This window comes from Ictalurus punctatus, chromosome 1, assembly GCF_001660625.3.
Source record: "Ictalurus punctatus breed USDA103 chromosome 1, Coco_2.0, whole genome shotgun sequence".
NCBI classification, from domain to species: Eukaryota; Metazoa; Chordata; class Actinopteri; order Siluriformes; family Ictaluridae; genus Ictalurus; species Ictalurus punctatus.
The window spans coordinates 13,030,711-13,050,809 of record NC_030416.2 but is presented as its reverse complement, the minus strand read 5'-3'; the positions used below and the strand labels follow the sequence as shown (position 1 = coordinate 13,050,809).

General features: G+C 40.4%; 1 protein-coding gene across 4 annotated transcripts in view; it reads right to left on the bottom strand.

Moving 5' to 3' along the window:
• Positions 1 to 438: 438 nt before the first annotated feature.
• mtbp (MDM2 binding protein) overlaps positions 439 to 20,099 on the bottom strand; it is a 31,369-nt gene continuing 11,708 nt past the window's right edge. Inside the window, exons 9-23 of one of the 4 annotated variants that reach the window (XM_017471074.3) lie at positions 17,628 to 17,722; positions 17,088 to 17,154; positions 16,781 to 16,898; positions 16,102 to 16,272; positions 11,770 to 11,883; positions 11,144 to 11,305; positions 10,938 to 11,028; positions 9,082 to 9,240; positions 6,200 to 6,295; positions 5,839 to 6,099; positions 4,643 to 4,865; positions 4,220 to 4,333; positions 3,594 to 3,659; positions 3,359 to 3,408; positions 439 to 3,025 (exon numbers count right to left, since the gene is read on the bottom strand). In XM_017471074.3, the coding sequence (XP_017326563.1) occupies positions 3,373 to 3,408; positions 3,594 to 3,659; positions 4,220 to 4,333; positions 4,643 to 4,865; positions 5,839 to 6,099; positions 6,200 to 6,295; positions 9,082 to 9,240; positions 10,938 to 11,028; positions 11,144 to 11,305; positions 11,770 to 11,883; positions 16,102 to 16,272; positions 16,781 to 16,898; positions 17,088 to 17,154; positions 17,628 to 17,722 (1,773 nt within the window). In that variant the 3' untranslated portion in view covers positions 439 to 3,025; positions 3,359 to 3,372. Of the gene's footprint in view, positions 3,026 to 3,265; positions 3,409 to 3,593; positions 3,660 to 4,219; positions 4,334 to 4,642; positions 4,866 to 5,838; positions 6,100 to 6,199; positions 6,296 to 9,081; positions 9,241 to 10,937; positions 11,029 to 11,143; positions 11,306 to 11,769; positions 11,884 to 16,101; positions 16,273 to 16,780; positions 16,899 to 17,087; positions 17,155 to 17,627; positions 17,723 to 20,099 lie in introns of those variants that run through there. The other 3 variants (XM_017471082.3, XM_017471071.3, XM_017471090.3) reach the window with 3 other exon arrangements.

Below are 20,099 nucleotides of genomic sequence, written 5' to 3'. Positions count from 1 at the left end.
ACACAATCAACTCCACACACAGTGATTATGCTAAGACAAAATGATCAAACTCAGAATGAACACTAACTTGTGATCAGCCGTACACACAGTACTACGTATTGCTTTAGAATTCACCTGATTGATCAGTATTAAGCACTTAACATGACACGATAATGAGACTGTACGGGAACTGTCTAAGTAGATCTGTCATGATTCTGGCAGCTAATTATGATTTAGAGAATGACTTATTTTAAATCCTGTAAATTCATATACATACATATATAAGTTTCACAGTATACAAATGTGTCCTGTTACTACGCATGGTGCTTTTATATGGAAGGTTTGTTCCTCTGGAGCTTTAAGTGAAAGGACATTCTGAGAATTAATCATCAGCAACATTTCAACACAGTCCATCAGGGTCATGAGAGTGGTCAGAAGCAACTGGGACTACCTGCTGTACCATGAAAAATGATTTCACTTATTAACCATTCTGCATGTACAGACGGATCAATGTGACTTAAGACATTGAAAAGCTAAATTGTGTCGATCCTGTTGATTACATGAAATTTTCCTGTCAGTGTCAGGCTGGCTAATCATTACTGAATATTTCTGTTGCCTGAAGCCAGTTTATAGTCAAACTATGCTCATACAAAGGCCAGTGCTGGATAAGCATGCAAATTACAAAACCTAAGCAGGTTCCAAGTTATAAAAACAATTATTGAGGCCCCAGTAGGATGACTGTTATATTACCACTACCAAAAGACAAAACAGGCTCTTGCTTGTGATGGTAGAAGAGGCTTAAGGGAAGTGGTACAAGTAGTTCTTTTGCATTGCTTAGGGAAGTATCAACTTACTTAATTTCCCATTGCATTAGTATAAAAATAATCAGTGCCTGCCTACATTCGCAAACAATATGTATCAGGTTCTGAGAACTGCACAGGTCCAAAGAAAACAGGGTTTCAAATGAGTAATACTTCAGAATCAATAAAAGTTAGTTATTTCTGCAAAATCTCATTCTGGCACATCATTCTGTAATCTGATTTAAACACCATGAACAAGTTGCAGATAGAACACCACCCTGGCTATTGCTGCATAAATTACAAAATGCCTGTTTTTCAAAATAATTCTAAAAGAAAGCCAGCTGGAATTTAAAGCAACACTTGAACTAGAGCAACAGTTTCTGCTCCCACAGCCAGTCAGCTCATCTTGCAATCGGTTTTTGAGAGCTGTCGAGGTTGCCAACATGTTGTACAACTCCTCGTTTACCACCAGCTGTCTGGGCACCCGGGGAGAGAACAATAGGCCTCTGTGAGGCTGGAATGCAGGCCGTAGTACTGCCAAAAGTGAGAGCCCTTTCAGCCCACAGTGGACAAGAGGTGCCAGGGGGCACTGCTTCAAGAGAGATGCACATTACCTTTGGAAAGATCTAAAAGGCCAAGAGGCTCAGAGTTAGAGGGGTCAGGCCTGCAGTATATCAGAACAAAAGGGTAAACTCGTCCGGATTATATACACAATATATATTTTTTAAAAGGTATACCTTGTGAACACAATCTGTTGGATATATGCTGTTTAGAGTAAACTAGTAAACGCCCCAAAGATCTCCAGGCACCCAGGATGTATCAAAAATTTCTTAAAATTATATTAGACAAACATCCTTTCAAAGGGAAGTGGAACCATCATGCTTCTGTGGTTCATTCAAGCATAGATACAGAATATATATATATTTGAACTGAGGGATGAACACCAAACCAGAGAGATGAGGTCATCCAAGCTAAGCCAACAGGGAGATCAAGTGGAAGTGCAACTGAAGTGTTTTTACTTTTCATTACACTGCTCGTGTGTTGCCAATTTCAAGGTTGGCTGGTGCTTTGAATGAATGCTTAGCTACTAGAAATGAGGTTGGGGTAAGGAGGCCAAATTTCTTTTTCCATTAGATTTTTCTACAATTCAAAGGAAACCATTCCTATAAAAATGTCTGCTTATAATATTTGGACATTGATCAAAGAACTACCCAGCCCTAGGTGACTGATTTATAGTGTTTTCGTTTGCTTAGTCATTTTGTGGTTGCCGAAAAACTTGGACATTTCCAAAATATAAATATTGGACTGCCATTAATACTTTTCTCAACTGCTCATCCAGTCCAACCTAATCCTTTCTTGGTCAGCTGCTCATAATAAAATAAATGTAGGATGGCAACTTTAATTAACTTATTTTAAAAAATAGAGATCAGTGGAAATTGATAAGTAACTATAATTTTCTCAGGGTTTGAGTGTATTATACTGCAATTGGAAACATGCACATTCTCTGACCATAATCAAAACACGAGAGGTACTATATTGCAGCTGCCTTTTCAAACATTTAAACATGCTGAAATGTAAGAGTGTAACCGATTCTGTGGGAAAAATGTTCACAAATAAGTTCATTAATAAGTTAAGGTAAATAGAGCTCTAATGGCTCCAGTTAATAAATATGACGATACACACCGATCAGCCATAAGATTAAATCCACTGACAGCTGAAGTGAATAACATTGATTCTCTCATTACAGTGGCACCTGTCAAAGGGTGGGATACTGTATATTAGGCAGCAAGGGAACAGTCAGTTTTTGAAGTTGATGTGTTGAAACCAGGAACAATGGGCACGCGTAAGGATCTGAGCGCCAGTGACATGTACCACCTACCAAAACATCGTTGCAGACTAAGTAAACCCCTTCATGTCAACGGTATACCTTAATAGCAGTGGCCTCTTTCAGCAGGATAATGCGTCCTACCACACTGCAAAGATTGTACAGAAATTATTTGAGGAACATGAGACAGAGTTCAAGATGTTGACTTGGCCTCCAAATTCCCCGGATCTCAATCTGATCAAGCATCGGTGGGATGTACTGGATAAACAAGTCCGATCCTTCGAGGCTCCACCTTGCAATTTACAGGATTTAAAGGATCTGCTGCTAATGTCTTGGAACCAGATACCACAGCACCCCTTCAGAGGTCCTGTGGAGTCCATGTCTCGACGGGTCAGAGTTGTTTTGGTGACACAAGGGGGACCTACACAATATTAGACAGGTGGTTTTAATGTTATGGCTGTTCAGTGTATGTGCAGATGATATTATGTTCGTAAAATAAATATAGTGCAATCATGAGGGGCTGAAATAATTTGAACACATCCATCTAATTTGTCCAGCATCTAATAGGAGTATGCAAAAAAAGCTTGACAGCCCTATTAAACATTTTTATCGTACCAAAATAAACGAGCACATTCCTGATTATATGACAAGGAAGCATGGCTGTAAAATAAAACACACTTTAATACACACCGTCACATCATACAGACATTACATAATGCAAAACAGGTAAACACGTGGTGTGTACTGTACACACCTTTGATGTACACATCATTTTTTGGCTTTCTCCACAACCCAGTCGATCACCTGCAGAGGTCAGAGAGAACTGAATGAAATGATGATCACAATGTTAACTACATTTCAACTGCATTTAGCCCAGGCAGGTGGAAAAAAAATGTTTTGTCATTTCCAGAAAGTCTGGCGAGCTTTGAAAAACCCCTTGCGTACCTAAATAGAAATGTACGTAAGTGTGAGGCGGATGGACACTTTACCTGCTTAGCATTTTGACCAGCTGCTTTTCTCATTTCCTCATGGAGACCCCTTGAAGTTTTCAGGTCCTGTCCCAAAAAAGACCACGGTTAATAAGAAGTCAAGCTTCTGAATAAAAGGTTGTTTTGGTGGTGCTAATGTCTTGACATATAGAAAGCACATTTTCCTCATCATGATGTAGGATATAGAAACTGAACTGATAGTGCAGCAGTGTGGAAAGACTTTGCTTTGAATTACGAGGTTAGAACTGGTTCAACAAACAGAAATATCACAAACAGTGTCACTTATTTTGATCACAAACATGATCCACTGTTTATAATGTTTTCTTCTGAGTGTACTTTGGAATGTGCTTTCATTAGTGTAGGTAGTGTAAATTATGCAAAAAAAAAGCCAAACAAACAAAAAAAAAAAAAAACCCCTCAAACGTAAGTTCCCCTAACCTACCCATTATTCTGAATGAGAATGGAAACTGTGCATCATTGAACCTTTTAAACGAGTAGGGAATAAACTCTGACTCATAGTGCTGATTAATATTTTACCAATAATCACACTCTGCACGTGTCTGAGTAATCCAGCCTACAGCTCTATATTGCTGCTACTCAGCTTCCCCCCACCCCCAATCATATACCTTCAAATAAAGCTTTGATACATCAAAAAGTCTTTGACTGCAAGCCTTGAAATGCTTGTGCTCGCTGGTGATGCCACAGTGCTTTAGTGTCTTTGCAACCACCTCCTTCAGCATCTGGGGGAAAAACAAAACACAAAGAATTTCAAACATCCGAAAGACACGTAAACGCAGAGCACACACACCGTGCAACAAAGCCTGCATTCCTGCTCTACAGGAAGAGCCTCACACACTCACTGATAAGAGCAGTGTGTATACAGTAGTGTAGAAGGCTGACCATCCCTTTCCATCAGCACTGATAACGTAATGGCAATTCAGCTGTCTAAATGCTAACTTCTTTTTTCCCACCCTTTTAAATCAAAATATTCAGTGTGACTAAATCCAAAAATTAAACTTGAAGTGCGGTATGCGCGCGTGTGCTCTTACCCGATTGTGTTTCTGCGAGCGTGACTCAGTTTGGCCCTGGCTACATTTCTGGCTGGCTGGAGGCTCGTTGGAACTTTCAGCTCCAGCAGTGGAGCGTCTGGTTGAGCTGGAGCAGGAAAGAGAACGGCCTGACCGCTGCTGCAGAGCTCTTACGGCTGGGTGTGTACCACTACCTCCACTGCACTGAGAGCCCAGAGACTCACTGCTCTCTGACTTGGCCAACCTGTGTTAAAAATTCATATAAACACACACCTGATAGAGAAACAAGTACAAATAAATAAATTATTTAAAAATCTTGGTTGTTCTTAGTTGGTTTCATACCCAATAGATTTTTGAGCAAGACCCTTCACATACACAAATACAGTCACAAGTAACTATAGATAATAAATAAATAAATAAATTTAAAAAAAACATCAGCTGAATGAGCAAACAGTTATTAAACCAATTGCAATTGGCCTTGAAATACATCAACACTTTGTCAGCACTGACATGTTACTGGCCTTGCCTTAAGGTTTTCTTAATCACTATGGCATTTCAAGAGATCAATGCAAAATATAGACTGGACACAAGAGGCATGTAAAAGGCTATTATAAGAGCATCAATGAAATGAGCACACCAACACAGATTGAACGCAAATTGACTGAGCAGCTGTGTGTACAGCATTCACAAATAAAGCACATTTCCAAAGACACAACATTTGCTATTCAACACACATACACTTTTTAAGTAATAAAGTTTAATCTCCTGGTCATGTCACAAAATGCACCCAATGCATATATGGACTCGATTTTTAACCATGAATGCTATAAATAGGTGAAGAGTGTTGTGAAATGGGGTGGAAAAAGGTTTCTGCACCCTGTCAAGGAGGTCGATGGAGAGGCGAGTGCTTACAAAACATCTCGAGGGTGATAGAGACAACACTCTAATGTGCTCAAAGAAGACCGTGAACGCTTTCAGCAGGAAACAAATGAGGAGAATTTATCATCCATTATGGAGCAAGCCCTAACAGATTTACTCCGCTGCTTTGATCATTTTTCAACACTACAAATTCTAAAAATAAAACCAGTAAATCCTTAAGAGCACTGTGGAAACGAATTGCCCCAACAAAATACTTAACGGTTCACTGGGTGATTAATGAGGTCATCACTGTGATTAATTCATGATTTAAGAGAGTGATCCATGCTGAAAACTCTGACCTTTTCTGCTGGTGTGCGCGTGGATCTGGTTCATGGGCGTGGCGTTTGAGACGAGGTGGTTCATTCTGTGCAGCTTCTCCATCTGGTACGCTGCCTGGTTCAGAGGGTGAGGGAGTAGGCGCGGGCATAGGGCTCAGAGCCAGCGGCACCGGACACGGCTCCTTACAGCACGTAGTCTGGGTCTCGAAGCGGATTAGCCGCGACTGCAGGCGTGCAAATCCGCAGTCTCTCTCCAGAGCCTTCCGCTCGTCCAAGCAAAACCTGCGCAAATGCGCGCGGTTTAGGATTAGGGGGGGATAAAAGACTGCTGAATGAAGTGAGTGAATGGCTGATGATGCTACAACCATGGGTTTACACTCACTCTATGCCGTGGTAGTGGGCGCTGGCTGCTTGCCTGAACTGGAGCCTGGTCACTTTTCTGGGAGTGAGATCAGGCGACAGCTGGAACGCATTGTCCCTACACACATTGTAAGAAAACATCAACAAAGTAGAAGGTATCTCATTCAGACTTTGTCAACTCCAGCTAATGTAGCCTAATGCAAAGACATGAAACACTTATATAAGAGTCACTTACAGCAAAGGCTTTGTGAATCCCGAGTAATTGATTGTAATTGTACATCGACAGTCCGTTAAGGAAACGACGACAAAAGGCAGAGCGGCGGGCGAAGGGGCCATAAAATGTGATGAGAGAAGCGAGTATGCAGGCAGCCAGATGGAGGCATTAAGTGGATGTTTTAAAGGTGCCTGCTGAATCCTTCTGACTTATAGAGCAAGAACAGATTAGTCTAGTTGTGGTACATTTTGTGCTGCCATGCCATCTGCCTGAGATACACCAATCTAGAAAGCTAGTTAGACAGGAATTTATATAATGGGTTCAGCAAAAGGTCTTAACCTTTAGAAACCTAGCCTATTCGTGAGCATTTTTCTCTGCATTAATTATGACCCTTCTAACATTGAAATCATTTGCATAAATGCCATATCCCCCCCCGATCCCAGGAGGACAACAGCTACACATACACTCACCGAGCACTTTATTAGGAACACCAGGACACCTACTCATTCACACAATTATCTAATCAGCCAATCATGTGACAGCAGTGCAATGCATAAAATCATGCAGATACGGGCCAGCAGCTTCGGGTCATGTTCGCATCAACCATCAGAATGAGGGGGGGAAAATGTGATCACAGTGATTCTGACCATGGCACGACAGGCTGGTTGGAGTACTGAGTAAATGCTACCGTAACTCAGATAACCACTGTGTACAATTGTGGTGAGTAGAAAAGCATCTCAGAATGCACAACGCATCAACCATTGAGGCAGATGGACTACAACAGCAGACGACCACGTCGGGTTCCACTTCTGTCAGCCACGAACAGAAAGCTGAGGCTGCAGTGGGTACAGACTCAGCAAACTGGACAGGTGACGACTGGAAAAACATAGCCTAGTCTGATGAATCTTGATTTCAGCTGAGGCACACAGATAATGGGGTCAGAATTTGGCACCAAGAGCATGAATCCATGGACCCAACCTGCCTTGTGTCAACAGTCCAGGCTGGTGGAGGTGGTGTAATGGTGTGGGGAATGTTTTCTTGGCAGACTTTGGGCCCGTTAATACCAACTAATCATCGCTTGAATGCCACAATGTATTTGAGTATTGTTTCTGACCAGGTGCTTCCCTTCATGGCCACAATTTACTATCTTCTAATGGCTAATTCCAGCATGATAATGCACCATGTCACAAAGTAAAAGTCGTCTCAAACTGGTTTCATGAACATGACAATGAGTTCAATGTTCTTCAGTGTTCTTCCCAGTCACCGGATCTGAATCCAGTAGAACAGCTTTGGGATGTGGTAGAACGGGAGATTCACAGCATGAAAGTGCAGCTGAAAAATCTGCAGGAATTGTGTGATGTAATCATGTCAACATGGATCAGAATCTCAAAGGAATGTTTCCATCATCTTGTATAATCCATGCCATGAAGAATCGAGGCTGTTTTGAGAGCAAAGGGAGGCCCTACCCAGTATTAGTATAGTGTTCCTAATAAAGTGCTTCATGAATGTATATGCAGTTATTTGATTAGTATCTACTATAAACAGTATTTTATGCGAAACGCACTTGAAACCTTGTGATCTCAGTTCACATATCCTTTTAGAAGTGGTCAGAGTCTAATCTTGGAATACACTCACTTTGATGATAGTAATGATTGTGAGATGGAATTATTTTGCACTGATTGTCACCCTTTGGTTTCACACTGATTGCCCAAGTTCTCTGATAACAAACAAGGCACGAGCCGTACTTTTTTCTGACTTTTTATTACCTGTTGCTAAACTGATTGTTATTTACTTAATTTGTTAGGTGTGAAATGGACTCCATATGGTGCCATAATTCAAGTGCATAACAGATGCCTCAAAGAAATATCAGAGCTAATTTTGATCTTTTTGAGCACTCTGTAAGTCTCTCCTGTATCTTGACACACTATTAATCTAGCAGAGCTTGTGCATCAGTTTTCACATGGCAAATTCACACTTTACCAACTTGTTAAACAAAAAATCTATCATATATATATATATATATATATATATATAACAAATACATAATACACTGTAAATATAAAGTAGTGTATTTTTAGCTGTAAAAACAAAAACAAAACAACAAACATTATTTTGCCAGACATTTTGACAAATCTGACACTGTTGATGTCTGTTCACTCATTCAGACAGAAACAAAAATGTGGGAATAAGATCAGTGAAAAACAAAAGCTTATTAAACTTTCTTCAACAGATAAGCAGATACTGAGTTATGAAACTAATGACGGAGTGCAAAAATGACCCCAAACTGTGTTCATCGGGTTCTAATAGTCAATTACATGTAATGATCATATATCCCGTGGAGCCGTCTTACTTTTTACATTCCTAATTAGGAACTTTCTTCAACCTTTAGCCTTACTGGATTATTGGAATAATGACAAATTGGTCGTGACACCGTGTTAAACCACAGGCATACAGCAGTTACAGAGGCGTCATTAATTTTTCTTCAATGACATACAGAACCTTAGCTTATTTCTAAAGTGACCACTGAAAGCTACATCATACATTATCATGTTCAGGAGCATTGCAGTTTGGTTTCCAAACTGAGAGTTGGACTCTAGAGTAGTAGTGCTCCACCTCCACTACCCAATTATCACCGCTCCTAAGCAGTGTGATATTCATCATGTCTCAGTCTTTGTTTATTTGGGACTTACCCTCTGAGGACAGGGAGCGGTTGTAGTTCTCCACTTGGTAGCCCGTCAGCAGTGAAGTGCTTAAGCAGTTCTCGTGCATCAAGTGGTGCACAAACACTCTTCTGGCCATCTTTAGGGCCCATGAGACAGTCTGAAGAGCCACTGCTGAAGAGGCTAGACCTGCAGAGGTTGTAAGAAGATCCGCTCTGTACAGGCCACAACCGACACAAAAACACTACCAAGTGTTTTCTCGCAGATTTTTGGGATGTCTTAAATAACGATAAAGCTCAATTCATACACGTGTCCAATAGCTAGGTAGCAAGGATAAACGTTCCCTCACTTGTATCTTTGTTCAGAATTTGCATTCATGCTTATTTATTCCGGCCACATAGTTAATCAACTTGCAAAACCTGCACACAGTCACAGTAGCAGAAAATAAACACAGCTCTACCCATAAACTAAAGCAAGTTTGCTTTTATGTGATCACGTAAGTAGAACTCAAGTGCCAGTCAGATGAAGAGCGACAAATTAGTAAGCACAGTAAGAATACTTGCAGGCAAAGTATAAAAGTAGAAAATAGTCTCCTTGCTATTTTTACACCTCCTTCTGCTTTTTCCATGACCTTTTACTGCTTAGAAGTAAAAGCAGTCTCTATGGGCTTCTACAACACTTGTAACTCCATCCTGTCTATCACAACTCGCATGTAGTAATGCTGTGCTGTACATAATTATTGGCACCAAACAAATAAGCGAAAAATGAATATAAATAAAGTTTTATTTAAACAAGTTTTGTTTTGTTTTTTTTCCACCTCCCCAAATGCATTTTTCTTGCAAAAGCCTGGGTCCAATATTTTCTGCACCCTTACAATTCAATTCGATTTATAAAATGCTTTTAACAATGGATATTGTCACAACGCAGCTTTACAGGAACCAGTGGCAAGGAAAAACTCCCTGAAACAACAAGCGGAAGACACCTTGAGAGGAACCAGACTCAAAAGGGAACCCATCCTCTCCTCGGTGACACCAGGTAGTGTGAATATAAATCATTTCTCTTCTATAACTGTATACTATAGAGTCAAGCCATGTTAAGTGTGTTGAAAGGAACTTGAGGGCAAGTATCAGAGTCATTTCTGATTTCATTACAATTAAGAGAATAACAGGACTGAGTCTAGTTGGAGAGAATTTGAGAGATCTTTAGTTCATTCCTCCATACAGGGAAAAAAAATGCAATTCCTTTATATTCTTAAGTTTGTGCATTTGGACTTCCATTTTCAAATCAAAGGGATCAAATCCAAAAGTTAATTGGTTTAACCCACTGTAATGAATGAAAAAGTAGTTGTACATCTGTGCAATCTCGTATTTAAACCCCAAGGAAACAGCACGTCCCTGTGGACTGAGCACAAATTAAAAAAAAAAAAAGATATTAAAGAGAAATGTTATTACTCAAAAAAGCAGTTCTAATGAGAGTAAACTAATCATCTCTTGTATGAGTCAAGTGAAAATTTTGAATTATTGTGTGTAATGTTCATTTGATGAACATGGATTGGCCTCTACTGAACTGAACAAAACACTCCAGGATAAATGGAAAAACTACCCACTGATATATTGGATGTAAACATGCCCTTTTTGGTCTCTTACAGCAGTGCCACAGTAGCTTCCAGGACAAGGTTTCCTTCAGTAAATGATGTTTATATAGGACTAAAACAGCTCCTGGGGATGACCGTAATGAACATGCCAATTAAAATTTGCGTTTGTGGACTGCAAAACGCTGAGGCGGAGAAATACAGATACGACATGACATTACAAACAGCGTAGCGAACACAAACGTCATGCCAGAATGTTCATTGACATGATGACGAGAGAAGGATGAAGATTTACCTGTTTTTGTGCAGGATCTTCTGCGTGTTTTCATAGTTGCGCAGAACACTTCTCTCTGGCCATTCTGAGTGGGGCGTGTGCTTAACATCTGCTACAGAACACCACAATAGATGTCAAAATCAGACAGCTTGAAAACTGAAAACACAAACATAAGGGCAGATCATTCTTCAGTGTTGGTTTAACGCATGCAGTGTGAAGATGATTACCTCCTGTAACAGAAGTGTGGTTCTCCTCCTCCACTGGTACACATGATACTCTGGGCTGCGTGGCATTTTGCATCTTTAGGTACTGCTCTCTGGCCAGACGCAGCAGTACTCTCAGGTCATTTAGCGGCACAGCTGCAGGCTTCTGTGCCTCCTCTCTTCTTCCTGTTTATACAGAGAGGTGCATCACATTCTACCATCCATCCATCATACAACTCCCTACCTCCTCAAACATAGATAACATGATCCAGGCCCAGGCTTATTGCTTCATCCTTGCTGAAATTTCTTTAAATGATTTATGACAACAGGTATATCCTTTAACGCCACATGAACTTAAAAGGACGCCTAAGAAGCTTACAACTCTCTAACAGTAATCAATACAACAAATTCAATAACTCCTGTGCTGTGTAACAAATCAATCTTTATGTCAAAGTCTATACAATTACACCAGCAATGGCTGAGAAACAAAACTCCGTTTAACATATCCATAGGGTACTCATTTTAAGCAAGTACTCAGGTGTGTGCGAGTGTGTGTGTTAGTGTCTATTCGCAATCGTTTCACTGAAAATTCCATGTGAACAAGTAAGAGTTCATGCAAGCGGTCTCCGGTTGCCCAGGTAACCACTTACGGGCGCATTCCTGGACGACCTGGTGCTGGACCCTGGCCAGCCTCCTCTCTCTCCGCAAGAGGTCGTCTCCACAGAGAGGGGGCAGAGAGTGCAGCCAATCAGCAACCTTGGTGCCTGTTGAGAGGGTGAGAGGTTAATGGAGTTCAGAACCATCACTATCGCCTTCTCACAGCCAAATTCACAGCAGAAGCTAGTTTGTCCTGCACACTTTCAATGAACCTGTCTAGCTCCTGACTCCTGGCTGAGAGTTCACAACTGTCATTTCAGATATGACCAAGGCAGGGAGGAAAGATGCCTGCAAGGAAAAACTGGAGATTAATATAGTCCAGGAATGTTCTTGGTAACAAATACTCATTGGTTATGAGTAATAGCAAAGTAACAGTAAAGCAACATTGTGTTAGTTAAAAACTCAATCAACATATAATTTAATACACTTGAGGTCATAAGTTTACAGACACATTGCAGAATCTGCAAAATGTTGATAATTAAAATATATGAGGGATCATAAAAATTGCATTTTTTTTTTTATTATTTCTGCCCTGAATAAGCTATTTCACATAACAGATGTTTACATATAGTCCACAAGACACAATAATAACTGAATTTACACAAATGAACCAGGTCCCTTGTTTGTCCTGAGCAGTCAAACTACCCAATGTTCCTCAGAAAAATCCTCCAGGTCCTGCACATTCTTTGCTTTACCAGCATATTCTGCATATTTGACCCCTTTCCATCAGTGACTATATGATGTTCAGATCCATCTTTTTTCACTGAGGACAACTGAGGGACGCATACACAACTATTATAAAAAGTGCAAACATTCACCACTCACAGTATGCTCAAGAAGGCAACACACTACATTAAGGGTGGGGGGACTTTTGAACAGGATGATCGGAGTGAATTGTTATTTTGTTTAAAGAAGGTAGTTAAGATATTTACATGTTTCCTGAAAGACAAAATAATAATAATAATAATAATAATAATAATACTAGAAAGGCAATTTTAATGAACATTTTGCAGATTCTGCAAGGACTCAACTATATCTGTGGAAGTTAAGGAGCAATTCTGTGCTTTGAATTCATTATACATTGACCAAAAAAAAACATGTGAATGAACTGTGGGTGCTTAAAGATAATATACAACCATCTGAAAAGCTACATCTCTCTTGATATGACCCAATCAATAACACTGTTTCTCTTGCAAAAGGAAGACGTCACTGTGTCAGTGTGGTTATGCCAGTGTGTGTGTGTACACATCTCTCTTAGCAGGAAAAAGGTGGTACTTCTGCCTTATTTCTCAAAGTCAATACTAGAGTCAGAACTACAGTATTGCTTAAAATGTATTGGGGATGTTCATTTGTCCTTTATCATAACAAGGTCTGAGATGTAAAGGAGTACATTTTATTTAGAATGAACAATAGACTGGTTTTCCCCAGAAAGCTCAGACTTCTTTACAACGAAGTATAAAAAAAGGACTTTTCTAATTTATCAACACCCTTATATGGGATGAATCATCACCAGCTATCACAAACAGAGCAAGAGTGTGTGTGTGTGAGAGTGAGAGAGAGTGTGGAGACAGAGAGAGAGCGAGCGTGAGATAGAGAGAACAGAAACAGAAAACCTGATAACGATATCCTGTTTTGTTCCGTACGTCTGAGATGCAAAAAAAAATCTCAATTCATATAAAAAATTCTAAATCTAGAAACACTGTGATTTCCTTTAAATGATTACAGTAGCGTTTGTGGCTTGGCACAATCTCCTGATTACAGTAGGAAAGTATGAGCAAACCCACGCCTCCACTGAGGAACAGAACGGTAATTTACCTCGACAAACGTCTCCATCAGCGATCTAACACAAATCAAGAGCACAAAGAGCTATTAAGTGCTGTAGTGAACACCAAACCACTGCACTGCCATCGCACTGCGCATAAAACTATACTCGATGAAGAAATAATGCACACATGTACTAAAGGCATTTTTAAGTCAGACAATTCAATATGGTGATCTTTTCAACCTTCTACTACAGGCACTACTTTAGACGTTCAGATAGTCCCACTGAAGAAATGCTCAACAAAGACTAGATAAGGTTTGGGATTGTTTTTTCCCTTCTCCCATTTATTCATGTATTATTCGTTTAAAGCATGGATTAGCAGAGAACTTAACAACAAGGGCTGATGAAATCGGCAGTGCAACACTGGCTCTCTTTCGCAACAGGACGCTACAGCCATCTCACTGTATCCGAGTGTTGGAGAAAGACAAGTGCAAGTCATGTAGTCAATACATCATCTCCTAAACTTTACAAGTAGAAATCAATGTTGAGCGCACGGCATGAAAATAGGTTTTTGCGCTGTGTGGAAACAGCAGTGTGGGGAGGTGGGTTATTTTCCTTCTTCCCATGTATGCGCTAAGGTCCAGCTGGCCTCAGGTGCAATGGGATTTGATAGGACTGTGGAGGGCGTTTAATCCAGCTTTAATGAGAAGGCATGCTGAAATGATGCGAGTGCTGCAGCATAAAGAATGAAAAGCAACTAACCACTTCACAACAATGCTATGCGGATGTATTGACCCCGCATGAACTTTGCCACATTTTGTACTCTTACAACCTGAAACTGAAACGGCCTTAATCCATTATGCATCATAAATAGCCCATAATACTGAAGAAGAAATCTATACATAACTTTGATAAATTATTTACAAATAAGACGTAAATGAATTGATTGCATAAGTGGCGTCTTGGTTGATTCTCTGATGTACTGAATCCGCTCCTCACCCAGTCACTGACTTTGGTTGCATGGATTCCTCCAGACAATTGTTTGCACAAGGACTAATTTATGGGTTTATGCAGCAACAGGATTTCAATACTCCGATCAGCCTATGATGTGGCAGCATCTCAGTGAATACAAGTATGCCAGTACAGGTTAAGAGCTTCAATCAATCTTCACAATAAACATCAAAATGTGGGGAAAAACCTGATCTCAGTGTCTGACAGTTTCTGGTGTAAAACGTCTGAATATTTTGGAAACTGCTGATCTCCTGGGATTCTCACACACACACACACACACACACACACACACACACACACACACACACACACACACACGTCTTTAGATGCAAAAAACAAAAATGTATTCCATGGGTAACAGTCCTGCGAGAAGAAACACCTTGCAGATGAGGACAGTCAGAAGAGAATGGCTAGACCGGCTCGAGCTGACAGGAACTTTATACCCGTGGTGAGCAGAAAACCTTCTGAGAATGTACAACAGGTCAAACATGGGCTACAACTAAAGATGACAATAACACTTTCTTTTCTGATACTGAGCCCCATCCATTATCATTTTCTTTAATAACCACTAACCTTGATTTTTTTTTTTTTTTTTTTTTTTTATAAATGAAGCACAGTTCAAATCTGTCACACAAAAATCACTAGCATTGTAAACATAAATAAAATAAATGTATAATATAGAAATATGACTAAAAAAAAACAAAAACAATCCTAACAAAACAAAAAACAATCAGGTCTCTTTAGATGTAGATTTTTCCAGTGCCAAAAGTACATTTCTTTTCCAAATCCAATTCCAATAAGGATCCGATATCCAATAGGCTTTCTCTGATACCTGAGACACCTTTTTTTTTTTTTTTTTTTTAAAACTGGTATTGGCCCAATACTGCAACAGCAGCAGATCACATTGGATTCCTCTCCTGTCAGCAAGAACAGGAATCTGATGCTATAGTGTGCACACTCCTCCACCAACTCATCTTCTTCCTGTAGTGCACCCTGGTAGCATCTCTTCCCCAGGTAAGTGACGCTCACGCACCTGGCTGTCCACATGATGTAAAAGAAAACATAATTCATCAGACCAGGCCACCTTCTTCCATTGCCCCATGGTCCAGTTCTGATGCTCACGTGTCCATTGTAGGCACTTTTGGCAGTGGACAGGGGTCAGCATGGACACTCTGACTGATCTGAGCCTTTCGTGCCCATGACCCAGTCACTGTTCACTGGTTGTCCCTCCTTGGACCATTTTTGGTAGGTACTAGCCACTGGGAACACCCCACAAGACCTGCTGTTTTGTTGATGCTCTGACTCAGTCGTCTAGCGGTCACAATTTTCCCTTTGTCAAAGTCGCTCAGATCCTTACGATTGCCCATTTCTCCTGTTTCCAATGCATCAGGTTCAAGAACTTACTGTTCACTTGCTGCCTAATATATATCTCACCTGTTGACAGGTGTCATTGTAACGAGATAATCAACGTTATTCACGTCCACCCATCAGTGGTTTTAATGTTATGGCTGATCGGTGTATGTTTAACCATGCATAAAACTGACAATCTTACCTGAGGATAATGAAACGTTTTCCTGTACAAGGCTGCTGATCGTTGCCAGAGCAACGGCACCATTAATCTGATTGGCAGAGTGTATCAGCCGTGCTCTGCAACTGCCAGTCTCTGCCCCCTGAACCAAGAGAAGATAGTGGCCTTTCTCTCCTTTCACCTTGACATCTGGAGCTGAGAGAGGAGTGTTTATCAGAATCAGACCGTCCAGAAGCATTTATTCAGATCCACCATGTTGCATGATCAATAATTGCTGGAATATATGTACATTTTGTTTCAGTAATATGTAAATCACAGCATTTTACAATAATATATAGGTTCAATTATAACTCCACTCTGCATTCAATTACACTGCTCACCCAGCAGGAGAGCTACAATAGCACCATTGTGATTAGGAAGTTGTGGGTGTGAGTTAATGGAATATAATTTATGATTGCATGTACTGTATGACTGATCTGGTACGGGTTATTTCTGTTTTAAAAACAGACCACTTTAGACTGCAGAAACACGCTGAATGATTTCAATCTGGACTCAATCAGGATGTAAATTAAGTACCAAGTAAATGTTTAGCTATTCCGAATGTACAAGGTGCAGGTGCAAGATAAGAATATGTGTAAGATGTGCATTAACTATTGTTTAGTAACATGCCGTTTCTTTTCAAGTGAAGCCTGGATGGTCGTACCAGAGAAGACTTTCGGGCACTTGGCCACAAAATCCCTCCATTTGGAGGCACTGAGCTGGGAGGCTGGAGGAAAAGCTTCGACGCTCACCACACAGGAAAGTGAGAACAGAGCCCCAACCTGCCACAGAAATGAAGAACACACACAACACATGAGCACACACACAGATTCTGCAGGATGTTATGATGGTCTTTTGTGACCAAAAAGCAGTCCTTTGCCACACATTGCTACATTTTATAATGCAGAATAACAAGCTGGATTGGGAGGGGGGGGGGGGGGGGCCTGTGTGTATATATTTGTGCGCGTTACCTGTCCACGTAGAGCTCTGAGCTGCTCTAAAAGAAGCTTGGCTTTGGCGGATTTGCTGGACAACGCACTGGACGTACAAGTCAAGAGAAACGCTGACAGAATATCGCAATGCTAGGACACAATAAAAATGAAAAGCTGTATCTGGACGACGACTGACTCTAGCAGAGAAAGTGTCTTATTGAAAGTGGCTAGATAAATGAACAGGATTACTCACAATGTTTGTGTTTTGTTCTGAAAATGAGTTATGGTCAGCTCAGAGAGTAAACATTTTTTGAAGAGAAATGAACTGGTGTGACATTGTGCATTCTTAACCATTTCCAATAGACACTTTGACTTAAAAACAGATGTCTGATTAAAAACACCGCATACTACTATATAGAGTACAGCATAAACATAAAAAGCAGTTTAAAAATAAATAAATAAATAAACAAACAAATAAACAAATAAATAAGGCCTTCATCTCTAAGAACAGCTAAAAAGAAAAACTAGACATACAACATATTTTGAAAAAGACGCCTTGGCTAGGCTGATAAAGGATACAGCTCAAACTCGGTGCTGGAAAGAAGAATCACTGGGAGATCTGCGATTCGAACCAACTGAATCAGCTCCAGCACTGGCTGGTAATAGTGAAACACCTGTGTGGGAGACAAATGTAGCATCATAAATTTTGTCATGGATTAGTTATTAATGTAGGGGGGTGTTCTTTTACAGGTAAAGCTTTATTGCAAACACAGGGAGAAATTCCCACAGGAATAGAATAGGCTGAAGAATGTGCAAGATAAAGACTGAGGAAACCAGTTTTGTCAAACATGAAACCGGCTGACAAAAGAAAGTGATACTGAATGTGGCAGGTTATGAAACTAGAAACGCAGTGATTGATGTTCTTCAGTGTCTGCTTCAGTGTCGGCTGGCTCTCAGAGGTGGTCCTCCATCTCCTCCTGTGTGCTGTCTGTACTGCTGAATTCCCCAAAAGTGTCAGTCTACACGTTCATGCAGTTCGATGGGTTTAATAAGCTAGTATTGGCTTCATTTCTCAATAAACCCTGATTTAGATCCAAAAACTGATGCTGTAGGCAGGGGAAAAGTGAAGATAAGCTGATTTCAAATGTGAGAAACAAACATTGCTCAGCATTTCTGGAAGGAAACACAAACATGGATAACTGGGTAAATGCATAATAATGCTGAAACGAAGAGACATGATGCAACACCATTCATGCAGTTATCCAATCAATCAATCAAATCAATCAATCATGTGACACCACGCAATGCATAAAAAGGTAACTCGATACAATTACAGGTCAAGAGCTTCAGTTCACATCAGAAACAGAGTCCACTCCTGTCACCCAAGAACAGGAATCTGAGGCTATATAGCAAAACTGGTCAGGTGAGATCAGGGGAGGAACCTCATGTGGAAGCACTTCTGTAAGTCACTGTCGAAAAGGGCATCTAACAAATGCCACGGTTCGACGTGTCGCATATGCTGAGATGCTTTTCGACTTGGTTATTCGAGTTATTGTCGACTTTGGTCAGCTCAAACCATCCAGCCATTCTCCTCTGACATTTCTCATCCACAAAGTGCGTCCACCTATAGAACACCTATATTTGCTTTATGCGCCATTCAATGTAATAGAGACTGTTGTGAACGAAAATCACAGGAGATCTACAGTTTCTGAAATACTCAGACCGGCCAGTCTCATACCAACAGCCATTCGACGGTCAAAATCACCGAGATCACATACCCCCACCCCGTTCTGTTGTTTGTGAACATTAACTGAAGCTCTTTCACATGTACCTGTATGATTGTATGCATTACACTGCTACCACATGATTGGCTGTTGGGATAATTTCAAGAATGAGCAGGGGTACAGGTGTTCCTATTAAAGTGCCTATTGAATGTTAGGAGAACCGAATTATTTTTTTTTTTTTTTTTTTGAAATGCAAGACTATTAACAGATAATAGTAGTAAATATTGAAAATGCTTCATCCAAATGCACCAGTGTGACTGCAGACTGAAAACTGTAGCAAGTACGGGGCAGAAAAAAATCTGTTAAATTAAACCATGGAAATACAGAGACCATAACAATATAACTGAATTATAGCAAATAGCTTGTAATGTTCCACCTATAGCTACATCTCATACCATTATACTATTGAAATTAAGGTTTATTTCAGAAAGAAAACCAGATTACAGAAGAACACGCTCTCTTTTCAGATTTCATCAAACTGAAGTGCCATTGTATATAATTTGTGGAACTGCTTGAGCCAAATTCAAAAGCATGCCTGCTCTCTCCTCTCTCTGTATGAAACCATCTCGTACGCTGTGATCTCAGCGGCATATGGAAGGTAATGCCTCAAACTCGTAAACACAGAGATACATGGAAGAATTACATTTTAATGCCTGTTGCACTAATAATGCTCATAAAGATGGTGGGAGCAGCAGAGGAAGTTAATGGCACTAATCAGCGAGGGGGCAGTAAATCTTGCACGCACAAGGCGAACCCTAGGTAAACAGCCCATGGGGCGCAATCTGCTCCTTCAGAGGCTGCGGCCCCGCTGATTCATCCACAGAGGAAAAACTCATTACTGCTACATTGCACACTCGCTTTTGTGCGGGGGGGGGGGGGGGGGGTTTGATGAGAGACCAGTGAAGAGAATGAAAACAAGAGAATGACAGAGATAGCAAGCAGACCAAAAGATAGAGGGAGGAGAGGAAAAGCTTCCACATGAATGAGAGGTCAAAAAGAAGCAGATAAAAACAAATGAAGATAAAGTTGCATATGTACGAGGGATGAAAAAGAGCAGCAAAAAGATAACTCGCGTTTATGAGGTTGCAAATTGTGCAGGATTATTTCCACACACATTTTAACGCTCTGTTTGAGAAAACAAATGTGAACTGTTATCTTACAACCCCAATTCCAAAAATGTTGAGACACTGTGGACAACGTAAATAACATTTGTTATTCACAACAGAACATAGAAATGTCAAATGTTTAAACCGAGGAAATTTGAATG